Source organism: Diabrotica undecimpunctata, chromosome 5, assembly GCF_040954645.1.
Source record: "Diabrotica undecimpunctata isolate CICGRU chromosome 5, icDiaUnde3, whole genome shotgun sequence".
Lineage (NCBI taxonomy): Eukaryota > Metazoa > Arthropoda > Insecta > Coleoptera > Chrysomelidae > Diabrotica > Diabrotica undecimpunctata.
The window spans coordinates 161315092-161329578 of record NC_092807.1 but is presented as its reverse complement, the minus strand read 5'-3'; the positions used below and the strand labels follow the sequence as shown (position 1 = coordinate 161329578).

At 35.8% G+C, this 14487-nt stretch overlaps 1 protein-coding gene across 3 annotated transcripts in view; it reads right to left on the bottom strand.

Annotated features, from left to right (window-relative positions):
- Positions 1-14487, bottom strand: part of fus (epithelial splicing regulatory protein fusilli) — a 273674-nt gene that overhangs the window by 162247 nt on the left and 96940 nt on the right. For all 3 annotated transcript variants that reach the window (XM_072533109.1, XM_072533110.1, XM_072533111.1), the window contains exons 2-3: positions 11446-11623; positions 3366-3560 (exon numbers count right to left, since the gene is read on the bottom strand). In XM_072533109.1, the coding sequence (XP_072389210.1) occupies positions 3366-3560; positions 11446-11623 (373 nt within the window). The remainder of the gene's footprint in view (positions 1-3365; positions 3561-11445; positions 11624-14487) is intronic.

The window sequence follows — 14487 nt, the reverse complement described above, 5'->3', positions numbered from 1 at the left end:
ATTACCTACTTTATCTACAAAATATGAGATTTTTAAATATATAGGCGACTCACATTGCAGTAGCGTATGAAGTATTGCCTACACTTTAGTTATTATTTTAGTTGCATTAAACAATTTTATGGATAATTGCTGTCTAAAATGAAACCAATTAAAATGTTTATTAACTTTACAAATAATTACAACTATCAGGACGTCATAGAAAAATATCATAATGTTATTTTTAGGTTCTAATTGACTTATTGTGCTGTTTTTTAAGACGTTAAATACGTTGTTTATTTCTAATATATTCTATAGGTTCTATTTTGGTTTCCTGATCTATTTATTTGTAGTTAAAATTCATAGTTTTTCTATGCATACACTCTGTTATTATACTGGTAGTGACTCAACGCGTTTCTGTAAGAATAAATTAATGAGGAGTGCCTTTGAGTCTAGGTTCAAACATCTTTTGTCCTTACGTCATTTGATAAAAAATATGACATCTCGGGACATCAACTTTCTGACATTATATCGACTGTCGTAATGATGTAGTGATGTTTCTTACAAGTACAAAGTACATGGCCCATTGGACCTCCAAAATATGATGTCGTTTTGTTGCCTTTTGGACGTTAGACGTTACAAATGTTCACCTTTCAAAAAAGCGTAAGCGGCGCCGTGTCAACGTTGCCAAATTGGGAGATGTTACTAGAAGTTTAGGAATAATTTACTAAGATGAAATAATTATTCTTTTATTGGGTTTGGTTCAATGGCGCTATCACAAGATATTTTACACTGAATATTTTAGTCTTAAAGCGTAATTTGTTTGTGTAGAGTTGTTTCCAATTGACAAACTAATTACATAGATTGAATTTTTAACCAATACCTACCTATTATGTTTAAGTTATGTGATGTTGAGTTTATATTATTATTACTATGTTAACTATTGGAATATCTAATTGACGTCTAATTTTCATCTGATACTAAATCTGATACTGATCTAAATTTGGTCCCCATTCTGACGTCTATTCAAGTCTTTTTACTGACGTCATTTGGATGTGACTTAATTACACTTGAATTAAAATGAGCTGATATATTTAACTCTACACTCTATAAACTTACAGAGAAAGATAGTTTTGCATCAGGCCGGTGGGAATCAGACCTAAAAAGTGAAAAATCATCACATAGAACATCATTAATGCTCTTCAACATTATACATAGGTACTTGGAACACTTTAAGAAAACAATTTCTCCTTTTTTTAGTTTCGGAACAATTCGTAACTCATTAACACTTTGGCTACTGCGTGTACCATTTCTGGTACACAGTTGATGTTTACCAGAAACTGCGTGTACCAAATTTGGTCACATGAAGTGGTAATGTTTCAAGCTGTGTGTATGTTTGGTGAACACAGTTCTGATGCTTTTATATGCGCATCTAGGATCCTACAGACCATCTGCATCTACTAGACCAGTGCTGAGCACTTCCAGAGAACATAAAGAAGTTTCCTCCTCCTCATCACAAAGACGGTACCTTGCGCCAATCCAAACAGATGGTGCCGCCTGAGTCTACGGTGGCCGATAAGCATACTAACCACCAGAGAGCATCTTCTACGGCCCAGAAGGAGAAGTTGCGCTATAAGACTTTTGAATGGCCCCACTGTGTGGAGCCTAGCCTGTCTCATACCTCCACAACTGGTCCAGGAGTCCTGGAACCTCCGCAAAAGAAGCTTCTTGAGACTACCCTGACCAATACTTAAGGGCACTCTAGTCACAGGTAGAGTGGATGAGCCCTGTCTTGCCAGGGTTAGCCAGTTCGTTCCCTTCCACACCTGTGTGTCCCGGTATGCATACTAAGTTAAAACTATTGCTCAGCGCAATAAATGGACGTACTATGGCCGATTTTTTTAAATTCTGGCGGAGCAGCTTGAGACTCCTTCAGCAGATGGCATATTACTAACTTGAAGGCGTAATTCACTGTATTAGTTTGTACAACATTACTCTTGTGTGTTTACGTTTCTAAAATTAGTAAAATGCCAAATAAAAAATTAAGTGATGCTGAACTAATTGAAATAGCGGAGAATTTGAGTGAAATGGAGTATGATTTTATTAGTGAAGATGATGATGATTCGATAGATGATCCAAATTATCAAAATTCGTGTTTTTATTCCTCTAATTTAGAAATTAACAGTGATGGGCAAGAGTTAGAATTCGAATCTGATCTAGAATCTTTCAACAACCATTCTAACATAATTTTTTAAATAATACCAATAATAATCCTAATGTCACTTGGAATAATTGTGCAGGTAATATATAAATTAGTATTCACTTTTATAGTTTTGAGTTTTGTTTACAATTTTGTATGTAATTTAACGACATTTACTTTCACGGAAAATTCAGGATTCTCCCAAAGTTTTTTGGCACAGGGAGAAGGAGATCTTATGATTTAAAGATGTCGTGAAATATCGGACACTGTCTTACACACTCTATTGGTATGCGATAGATAGATAGGTGAAATTAGCCTGCTTTCGAGAGAGCTAGGAAGTAATCAGTCACGAAACTGGTGGAGGAGATGCTTAGGTCATCAAACCGAGAGTAGTTCAGAGATATGTGAGGAGAACATTGGAGAGAAAGAAACAAGAAAAAAGCGATCCAACGGTATGCAGGGTGCCCAGGAGCAAGCAAGAAGATAAGGCAGAATGAGAATGGGTGGGATTGAACATGAACAGGAAGGAACAGGGAGAGAAAAGAGTTGAGTCGTACTGAGAAAGTGCTAGAATGTGTGAAAATTGTGCGAGATCGGGTGAATGCCGAGCCAGTGTTGCATCGCAATCAGGGCGATCCGGCAGGTAATTCACCGCTGAGGAGGGTGTTTTTTTAGCAGGTAGGTCTCTGGCATTGACGGTGATGGTGTCCGAACAACTCTTACGCGCGGCTTTGGATATCATCGTGGCCACGCTGGAAAAGTCCTGCATAACCGAGGCTGGAAGGCGGTTCTGCCCACCTTCTAGGACTGAGGACCGAGGTATGTTTCGAACATTTGGACCACCCCCCTCATAAAAGAAAAAAAAGGTTATGTTTATTGCCCTAACTTAATCATTTACCAAAATATTATATTTAAGTTCTTCTCCTCATTTCACTAGTCCTCCCCTATCGTCCTTATGCCCCCTCTTAACTTTGTACTAACTCTTATACAATGTGCTAGAAAGAGACAGAACCAACAAGCCCAAGAGATCTTGTCTTCAAGTCGCGCGGCCGGTATGCTCGGTCTATGTTAATATATACCTACGTCTATGGTTCCATTATGGACTTATATAACTGTTTATAAAACTATTTTGTCGAGATAAATAAAAGCTTCATTAACTAAAAATTCTACGTATTTTTAAAAAGGATACATTCTAACATTGACGAAACGGACTGAGGCGAGTCGTCCATCCTTCCCAGATATTTGGCTACTTCTTTCCTAAGGTCATGGAATGTGCTATAGTAAGGTGGCAGATCTAAGTCTTTCCTACACGCTTCCGGATGCAGGCATTGTCGTAACGGAAGTTGGCCATCGGTTACTATCCTAAATCCAGAATTATTGGGATCTAAAAACATATCAAAAATTAAACTTGAGTTTACTTGTAAAATTGCTTAGTAAATTTTTCTTTTATGTAATGAGCTAACGACGACGAACATGTTTAAAACTGGTAAACATTTTACATTTCTTTATCAGTTGTTTCTTCTCTGAATACTCTGAACCATAAGTAAACGAGGGAGGTACCTACCAATTCTGACGGCTCAGGTTTTCAAGACGTTAGAGCCCTAATGTTGCTCAACATATTATAGGATCAGATTAAAAATTAGTGCTGAAAAAAATTCAGATTCAAAGATTCAAAATAAGAATTAATATCTGAGTCGAAGAAAGATTAGAACCTAAGCGATCGAATCACAGAGGAGAGTCAGCTGGAACTGATGTTTTATATAAAGAGTGATTAGCACTTCGCTAATAAAAGAATACTTAAAGAGATGCGGAAGTTACAGAAGAAGAGAAAGAGATGACGAAATAGGGCAACCAAGAGAAAGGCCGGAGAAGAGAGTATAAAGATCAGAGGTGAGAGAAGACAGCCCATAGAAGACACAGGCCAAAGAAGGAAAGAAAAAAAGACAAGAGTTGAAACACGAAAAGAAAAGAGGCAGAAAGTTGGAAAAAAGAAGACAGAATATCAAGGAAAAGAAAACATAAGATTAGAAGTAAAAGGCCATGGAAAAAGTAAGGACCATATTCCCAGATTTGCCACCTACTCCAGCAAAAGCGGATAAAGAAGGTGCTTTGGGCACCATGAGAGTGACAATCTTTGCTCATAAAATGGGTAATGGATAAATAAAGAGAAGTATAAAGAAGGATAAATAAAGGATAAATAACAGGAAGAATACTAGAGGAGAGGAGATGACCATTACGCTACTATGAAAAAGAATAAGGAGAGGATGGGCTACCATCAAACTAATAATAAATACTAGTAATAAATAAAACTAAAGCAAAGTCGTTCGTAGACCTAATTAAGAAAATTAAAGAAAATCTGGCAGGAAGGAAAGATGTGGACATCAAAAGAATAACATGGACAAGAGACCAAAAGATATCGCTATAACTGGAAGGAGGAAGAGAAATGGCTGAGGACGTCAAAAAAATACATCGGGGGAAAGAATGCGTGTCCAGAGTAACGGCAAAAGGGGGCACTGTCAAAAAGAGAATCTTAGTGAAAGAAATCCCACCCAACACTACGGCAGAAGTAATCAAGAAAGCAGTAAAGGAAGCTGCAGGCCTGTGACTCAGTCAAAGTCTGGACAGAAGGACGAGGCGATGCGAAAGGTATGAAGAGCGTCATAATAGATGTCGACGATGGCGCTGTTAAAAAAGTCCTTAATATGAAAAGGATTCGAGTGGACTTAACATCTTGTCGGGTGATAGAAGCAAGGGCAGAGATACTTAGATGCACGGGATGCCTTTGTCTTCGGACACAGACAATGAAACTGCAAGGGCTAAAACAGTTAAAGTTTCGCCAAGTTGGTAAAACTGTAAAACATTCTAAAGTTGTCATCACTGAAATAATTAGAGGTTTCCAGTCCCACAGAACACGTCATATTGTTTAATAATATTTCTTAGAGAGACAACGAAATATTAATTACGGTGATATTGCCTTAATTTGATTTTTAGTGGTTAAACTTCGGAACCCAAATGTGATAATACTTATAATACTCTGATATAACATGGGCAAGGACATTTTGCAAGGACAAAAATGGGGCAATTATCAGCGAGAAAGAGGAAATGATGAAAAGGTGGAAGGAGCATTTTCAAGAGCTGTTAAACCCAGAAAAAGAACAAAACGAAGATGAAGAGATAATTCACCACACAGCAGAACAACTAGTTGAGCAACCAACATTGGAAGAAACGATAAACGTCATAAAACATCTAAAAAATAACAAAGCACCTGGTACAGATGGAATAACTGCAGAACTGATAAAGAATGGTGGACATGCGCTATGGAGGCGTATCCATAAACTAATCGACCGCATATGGACACTAGAAGTCATCCCAGAAGATTGGAAAGTGGGAATCATACTTCCTATGTACAAAGGGGGAGACAAACGACTCTGCAAAAATTATAGGTGCATAACAGTTTTAAATGTCATCTACAAGATATTATCAGAAATTATATATAGCCGCCTGGAATAGTTTTCGGGGGAGATTATTGGTGAATACCAATGTGGCTTCAGACCAAAGAGGTCAACTATAGACCAAATACATATGTTAAGAGGTATACATGAAAAATGTGTTGAATATAACATACCTATTTACAACTTGTATATCGATTTCAAACAGGCGTTTGATGGAGTAGATCGACAAAAAAAGCAACTATCTATGTTAGGGATACCCAATAAGTTGGTTAAACTTATACGAATGACTCTGGAGGGTTCCAAAGCTATGGTGAGAATAGATGAAGATATGACGCAAGCCTTTGATATTGAAAATGGAGTTAGACAAGGGGATGCCTTATCAACAACACTTTTTAATCTAACTTTAGAAGCTGTTGTTAGAAAACTGGATATAAACGGCTGTATTAATACAAGGTCTATGCAAATATGCGCATATGCGGATGATGTTGCCATAATAAGCCGCAACAAAAGGGTATTAAGCGAAAAAGTTATAGAACTGAAACGAGAAGCTGCTACGTTTGGTCTATATATAAATGAAAGCAAAACAAAATATATGGAGTGCACAAAATCGAATGAACATGAGAATCTGAAGGTAGACAACCATACCTACAAATATGCCTCCACTTTTCCCTACCTAGGCTCAATAATAAATGACAACAACAACATCAGTCAAGAAATACAAGCACGGATTCTTAGCGGTAATAAGTGCTTTTATGCATACAAAGACTTAATGAAAAGTAAGTTACTGAATCGTAAGTCTAAGCTGAGAATCTACAAAACAGTAATTAGACCAGTGGTCACATATGGATGTGAAACGTGGACCCTCTCAACCACTGATGAAAATCAACTGAGAATATTTGAGCGCAAAATACTAAGGAAGATATTTGGACCAACCCAATGCAGCGATAGTTCGTGGAGAATTAAAATGAACCACGAGCTGGATGAACTAATGCAGAGCGCAGATATTGTCAGATTTGTAAAGTCACAAAGACTAAACTGGCTTGGTCACGTAGAAAGAATGCCAGATAATCGAGCTGTAAAAGTAGTCCAGAGATGGAAGCCCCAAGGAAAGACAAGAGGAAGGCCCCGTAAAAAATGGATAGACGACGTAGAGAGGGATCTTAAAACCATGAACATCAGGCAGTGGCGAAGGAAAGTATCCGACAAGGCAGAATGGAAGAACATTGTTAAGCAGGCCAAGACTCACAAAGGGTTGTAGCGCCATTAGAAGAAGAAGAAGAAGACTCTGATATAACCTTCTTTTTTTTTTTTGAATATTGTGGTATTTTCCCCAACACGTACAACTTGTTTTTTCTTCTGCTTCCGTATTATTCTGTTCTACATTCTGTTTTAATTTTACTTTACAAAAGTTTACCATATATTCTGCTGATCGTACATGATACTGCAATTCCTCAATAGTTCTAACAACCTTTGCTTCCCTTTTGGGTTGACAAATGTGACAATTTTCATTCTTTCGGAAGTTTATTCCCATTAAGACAGTTTTGGAACAGTCTTAATAGACATTCGTAAAGTTTGTTTGTTAAATTTTTAATCAATTCTCCCTTATATGTTGTGTTGTTGGTGGGATTATATCTTTTTTACTCTATATTGCTCTAATATATGTATTTATTTTATTATAATTTCCCTCCAATGGTTCGTTTTTCTTCCTAGTTTTCATTTTTCTAACTTTTGTTTGAGATTCTTTGTATTTAATTTGATCATCTTTTGTTTTACTGTAAGTATTTTGTGTATTCTGATCTTTTTCTATAGCCTTCTTTCTTCGTCCCACCAATAGGGTGTTTGTTTGATTTTTTTGCTGTACAAACTTTCGCTGCTTCATGTATACGATCTTTTACGTAGGCACAGTGCTCCTCCGTATCATTGAAATGTTTATTTTTCAACTTGCGGTCTAATCTTCGTCTGTACAATTCCGTCTAAACTTTTAACTGTTCTTGCAGGTGTGTCTATAATTTCTGGAAATTCCAGTTTAACTTATCTTCTCGGGAAAAAATTTTTAGTCCTCTATTTTTAATTTCGTTTTTTGTTTCTTAATTAGATGGTCTATGAAGCTTCTGAGGATTCTGGTCTCTTAAACCCATATTATATACTTGTGTATTCAACGGTGTTGAAGAATCCATTTAAATTTTTAAATAATTTTGCTCATTCTTTTTCAGGTTTTGGTTGCATCAGTAAGAGTTTGCTGGTACATCAGTGAAACATTATTAAAGATTCCATTAAATAATAAATTAAGGAGTATTTTTATATCCAGTGGAAGTGTTAAAATAATTGCAGAGTTAACTTTGTCCAAGAGATTGTTTATTCTGGTTGCAGTTTGTTACAAGTGTTGTACTTTCACAAACCGTTATAAATTGACACCGATTAAGTTAATCACGCTACTAATCTGATAACACTTTACAATAATTGTCTGAAATCACTTCTTTTAATCATTAGATTAATTTAATAAGACCTTGCCTAAGCAATCATAGTTTTTTTTATAATTTTAATTTACTTAATCGGAAGCGAAATTGCGATCACTAAGTATCGCGATAATTTTTCTTTGCATTGCGGATTTAGAAACTTTTCAATTTTTAATATAGTAAGATTAGTATATGTCCATCACGTGATTGTTTACTGCAGTAGTAGACGAAAGGCACTTATTTGGTATTATGTTTGCAACTTTGCAACAAATTAAAAAATCCATAAAATCTACAAACAATATACAGTGCTAGCCAAAAGTCCCCTCCCCCCTCGTATGTTTTGAACAGTTATACTTGAATGATCGCATGAAAAAACAGACAAAAAAAGTTATAGGAAATCGCAAATGCAACGTGTACGTCTATGTTCTGTGGATTTTTGTGTGTAGATACCGAATAGAAAAACGTTATGCCATCTTGTTGACATATTCTCTTTTCAGGCCATCTCATCTCAATGATTCCTAAAATTGTAGTTGTTTTATTTTCTTTACTGCATTACAAAACTATTTCTCGCTCTCTCTGGTGGTTTAACACCTGTCAAGGAGTAGAGGCCATTGGTTCAACTTTTCTTTATATAATAAACTTCATGAAAAGGATTAGTTCGGTATTCTCCACTTGATTTCTTAACTGTGATTCCAGCCACTCCTGACAAATAGTACCTCCGCTGTTTGCAGCCACTCACTCTTGAACAAACGCTGTTGTACTTAAACGCTTATATTACGCCTAAAAGCAAGCACCACTTCCATAATTAGGCGACTTAAATTTAGGTATTTAAAAATAAAATTCATCAGCATTCATTCTCAATTGGGTTTAAATCTGGACTGTAGCTGGGCCATGGTAAGGCTTCGATGTTGTTATTCTAGAGCCACTGGTTTATTATTATATTTGCAGTATGAACAGTGAACAGGACAATTATCTTGTTGGAGGATAAAATTATTTTCTGGATACAACCGTTCTACACTGGGAAACATGCTGTTTTCTAGAATATTCAGATAGGTCTGCCCAACACACCTGCCATCAATACGCCATACAATTTCCATTCCTCTAGATGAAATCCATCCCCATACATTGGCGCTAAAATGACCAGCTGCTTGATATCTATCAACATATAGAAGATTAAATCTATTAATATCTGGTCTTTAATCCCAATTTTGCCTTTTTTAAAAGATTGAAAAATTTTCTCATCTGTAAATATTACATTGTCCCAAAAATCTTGATTTTGTAGCTAATGGTTTAAAGCAAATTTAAGTCTTGATATTGCTTCTGTTGTGTACCTAAGTACCAGTTTGGTACCTAAGACGCAATGCTTTAATTTTAGGCCAAGTTGTTGTCTTTCTTCCCGAAAACTGTGACATAATTCTTGCAGTTTTCGCATCTTCAAAAGGATTCTCCTCTAATCTCTCCAAAAACGTTCGATCTTCATGAGCGGTAGATATTTTTGGTCTTCCAGAACCTTGCTTTCTTTCGAGAGTTTCTTGTCCTCTCCATCTTTTATTAATATTAAAGATATTAAGACAGATAGTGACCAACCATCTTCTAATTTTGTTACAATTTTAGTTTTTAGTTCTTTGCTAGATTGTGGAGCCATTTTTTGAGGTTGAACAGCATAAGTTATCTGACAAATTTTAAGATTTGACACTGACAGTGACAGTATGTAAATAATAAGTATTTATCCTTCAAAATACACTGCTCAGTTTTCTACAAAATACGCTTTATCATTCGTATCAGTTTTTTTTTTGGGAATCAGCTGTACATACTATATAGCCCATTGGACGTCCATCCAAAATTTGATGTTGTTTTGCTGCCTTTTAAACAATAAATTTTCAATATTGCCAAATTGGGAGATTTTACTAGAAATGTTGGAATAATTTACTAAGATGTAATAATTATTCTTTTATTGGGTTTGGTTCAATGGCGCTGCATATTTTTGGACGTTAAAATGTTTCGAAAAAGCGTAAGCAGCGCGGTTTCAATATTGCCAAATTTTGAGATTTTACTAGAAATTTTGGAATAATTTACTAAGATGTAATAATTATTCTTTTATTGGGTTTGATTCAATAGCGCTACACATTAAATTGGTTTACAATAACACGTAGAAATTTTATAACTAATGATTTAAACGAATTATAAGATATTTTACACTGAATATTTTCAGTTTGTAGTTGTTTCATTTCCTTTACTACATTACAAAACTTTTTCTCGCTCTCTCTGGTAGTTTAACACCTGTCAAGGAGTAACGGCCGTTTGTTCAATTTTTCCTTATATAATAAACTTCATGGAAAGGATTAGTTGGGTATTCTCCCCTTGATTTCCCAACTGTGACTTCAGCTATTCCTGATAAGTAGTACCTCCACTGTTTGCAGCCACTCACTCTGGATCAGACGCTGCTTTTATACTACGCCTAAAAGCCAAACACCACTTCCATGATTTATACCGAACCGAAGATCTTCTACATCTTGCTGCGATTGTGGTCTTCACCTGTACCCATTTCACCATTCAGATAACACTCGAAAGACGGATTAACTTTAAACTACTTTATTAAACTACGTATTAAAAACCAGCACCTTGGTATCTAAGGAACACCTACGTGTAGCTCTAACAGAAAATAAGAAAAAAGTGCGCAGGACAGAGGGATGTAATAAAGTGTTTATCCATATAAAAGTAAGCACCTTGAGCCAACATAAAAAAGCCTTATTATGATGTGCAGATTTTAACCTGATTAGGGCATGTCAGTCCAACATACATTTTGCCATGAGCTTGATTGCACAATCTTAGCGACGACAAACGCACGGGTTACTTTTGATTCAATAATCAGTTTTGGTAGATGGATGTAGAAAAAAATTGCATTTGCTTTAGTTACTTGAAGCAAATATATATTATTTTAAAAAATGTAAACTTCAAATCTGAGACATCCAGATTCCATAGGTAAGAACCAGGGGCTTTTAAGGAGTAATAAGGATGAAAGCATTCTCTTTCGAGAGCCCACATTCTGAATTCCCCGTGGGTGTAGGCATTTACAATTCTGTTTTGTGGGATTGACAATCAGGGACCGATATGGCCAACTTGTCTCGTCTTACCTTCTGAAATTTGCTACTAATTTTACCTACAATAGCAAGCGTCCCGATTTTCCTGTAATATATAAATTGTCCAAAGCTGCGCTCCTAAGAGAATGTGAAGTTGTACGATATTTCGTGCCGCGTAAATTTTATACCTGTATCTCTTATTTATTTTTAACTATGTTACAATCAAAATAAACACCTGTCAATTTCAAAATGGTGTTATAAAATATATAATTGATACTTACCAATATGTAAACTATTGCAAAAGAGATCGAAACTACTAATGACCTCTTCGAGCTGTCGGCCGGATCCCTTAATGAAATCGTCGGTTAAACCCGACTCTGAGATAACTTCATTCGAGAGAATGTTTTCGTTAATATCTGCCACCTGAGGCCTTACTGGATACTGTTGTACTGCTATCACCTGTAACAAAAGAAAATTCAATAAGTACATTTGATATAATTGTATTCAATTGATCAACGTGGGAATTTGGGATCAATATACGAGGCAAGTGAAATTGCAGAAACCGGTTAAAATGTATTTTAGCATATTTTATATTAGATATTTTATTTAAGATGTCTCAAAAGGTGAGCAAATGCCACACGTCCCAAATCAAAAGTATTATTAATTAGAAAATTCCTCCTATATACGAATAAATTTAAAGTTTTTCGAAATATTTTCCTCGGGTTAAAATACTCATATTTCTTTTAGTACAAAATCATAATACAAACAAAAAAAGTTGAAGTAAATAATACATCTATGTTAAAGCTTGTCAAAATATAAAAACGTAACAATAATTGCTTTTCAACTCTCTTCTTATCAGCTAGAAATACACTGAAACGCATCAAGGCATAAATGCTTTGTCCTGTCTGTAATAAGAAATATTTATATTTTGTCGTTTAGTTAATCTTAGTGTTTGTGTTCAGTCTATCTACTCTTTAATGAATATTAAAATTCACTAATTTCTTTCCGTATGAAGATCCATTTCAGCGTTTCGTTCCTATGGAGAGAATTATTTTTTTAAACTTTTATTTTTCCAAACATGCGATGGATCCCAACCAAAATATAAAAATTATGAAAGATTTAAAAATGAGGTAATTTTTATAATAAAGACTTCCCACAAGATATATACATTTCCAGATGTTATCGTAAGCAGGATATACTAGAATGGAAAAAGAAAAGCCAAAAACAGTACCAAAAATATCCAAAAATCGACGAAAACGCCATTGAGAACGAATTTATCTTAAGTCTAAACACACCTAGAAGAGAAAAATGGGCAAAGTTGAATTCATCGACTCGTAGGCTACTAAATGACATGTGTTTTGAATATGGTAAAAGAGGTCGAGATTCGATAATGATGGAAAGAAAAGATATCATATCCTGGAGACGCAAGTACCTCAGAAAAATAAAAACATTGAGGAAGAAGGATAATGTAAACCTTGTTTATACCGATGAGTCTTGCATTAACGTCGGTGCTGCAGTCAAAAAGATATGGAGGGACACGAGACGAGTTGCCTTCATACAAGAGCTCTCTACTGGACTGAAAGCTCCATCCCAAAGAGGTCCTTGGTTTTTCTTCTTCATGCTGGAAGCGAAACTGGTTTTGTGCCACGGACCGAATTATTTTCCTGACCAAAAAGGGAAACGCTGATTACCACGACCAAATGGACGGAGGTGTATATGAAGAATGGTTTGAGAAGACGCTAATTCCATACTTTTTCTTTTTTTATAGAGACAACCTGTAAATACTTCGAAGAATCACGAAAAACATACTGAGGTATAGAAAAAGATTCCCCGAAATCAGAATAGCATGCAGGTTGGAAAAAATAAGCGACTGGATACTAAATAGAAAGAGAGCATGGAACAGTCATATAAGCAGAATAATAGACGATAGGGTAGTATAGATGTGGGCCGACAACGAAAAAGATGAAGTTACAATATAACATGAAAGTAAAGGTGTTATGATTGTTCAGCCTCACATTAATATTTTCCCCACATCTTCTGAAAGATGGGACATTTTGCAATAACTGGCAACCTCGCTTTCCAATATGTTAAGAGGATGAGGATGACAAATGTTATGATGGGTGAACACAATTCCGTTCAGTCACGTTTCAAGACAGATATCCTTATTCGTTGTTAAATGTATTTGTCACTCATTTAATGTGTGTGCTTTTATGCTTGTGAAAAGCAGCCTAAGAACAGTATGATCCCCAGAAACTCTATTTTATTAATTTAGTTAGTAATCACGTTCTCGCTGCTGAAAATATTTTCAGTTAAACATTAAACGATCCAACTTGTAAATTATTTTTATTATTCTTAGATTTTTCAATACCTCTGGTTACAAAATTAAATGAAGAATGCAGTCGGAATATCCAAAAATTCATGTGGTCATCATCATCATTCTGGCTTTACAACTCTGCGTGGGTCCTAGCCTCCTCAAGAATTTCTCTCCAGTCGTCCCTATCCATCGTCTTCCTCCGCCAAGCACGTATTCCCGTATTTCTTATGTTTTCTCCTCTGGCCAATGGGTCTCTTAAGAAGCGTTTTTCTAGCTGGGTCATTTTGTTCAATCCGCATTACATGCCCTATCCACCTCAGACGTCCTATCTTAATATGTTTTACGATATCTGGCTCCTGGAATATTCTATAAAGTTCGAAGTTGTATCGCCTTCTCCACACTCCATTGTCATTCACTGCTTCATAGATTCGCCTTAGTACTTTTGTTTCGAAACATCCTAACATGTTTTCATTATCTTTTTTAGAGTCCAGGTCTCTGAACCATATGTTAGCACTGTGAGTATAATTGTTTTGTAGAGTTTTTTTTGATTTCTCGATATAAATGTGGATTTAAGGAGGAGATTGAGCCCAAAATAGCATCTGTTGGCCGTGCAAATTCTGTGGTTTACCACTGCAGTAGTATTAGTTTCAGTGTTGAGGAGCGCTCCTAGGTATAGAAATTCGTTGACTGCTTCGATAACGTCGTTTTCTATAACAAGTGGTCTTAGGATTTGTCGTTGCTTGCTTATTTTCATATACTTCGTTTTGTTGGTGTTTATTATTAAACCCATTTTTGTAGCTGATTCTGTTAATGCTACATACGCCTCTCATACAGCGTTTTCCGTTCTCCCAACAATATTGACATCATCAGCATAGGCCAGGATTTGCACTGATTTATTATTATATTGAACCAGTGGTACTGATTTGTAACATACGTTTTACTTTTTCCAGAGCAAGATTGAACAGTATACAGGAGAGGGGGTCTCCCTGACGCGGCCCATTATTTGTTT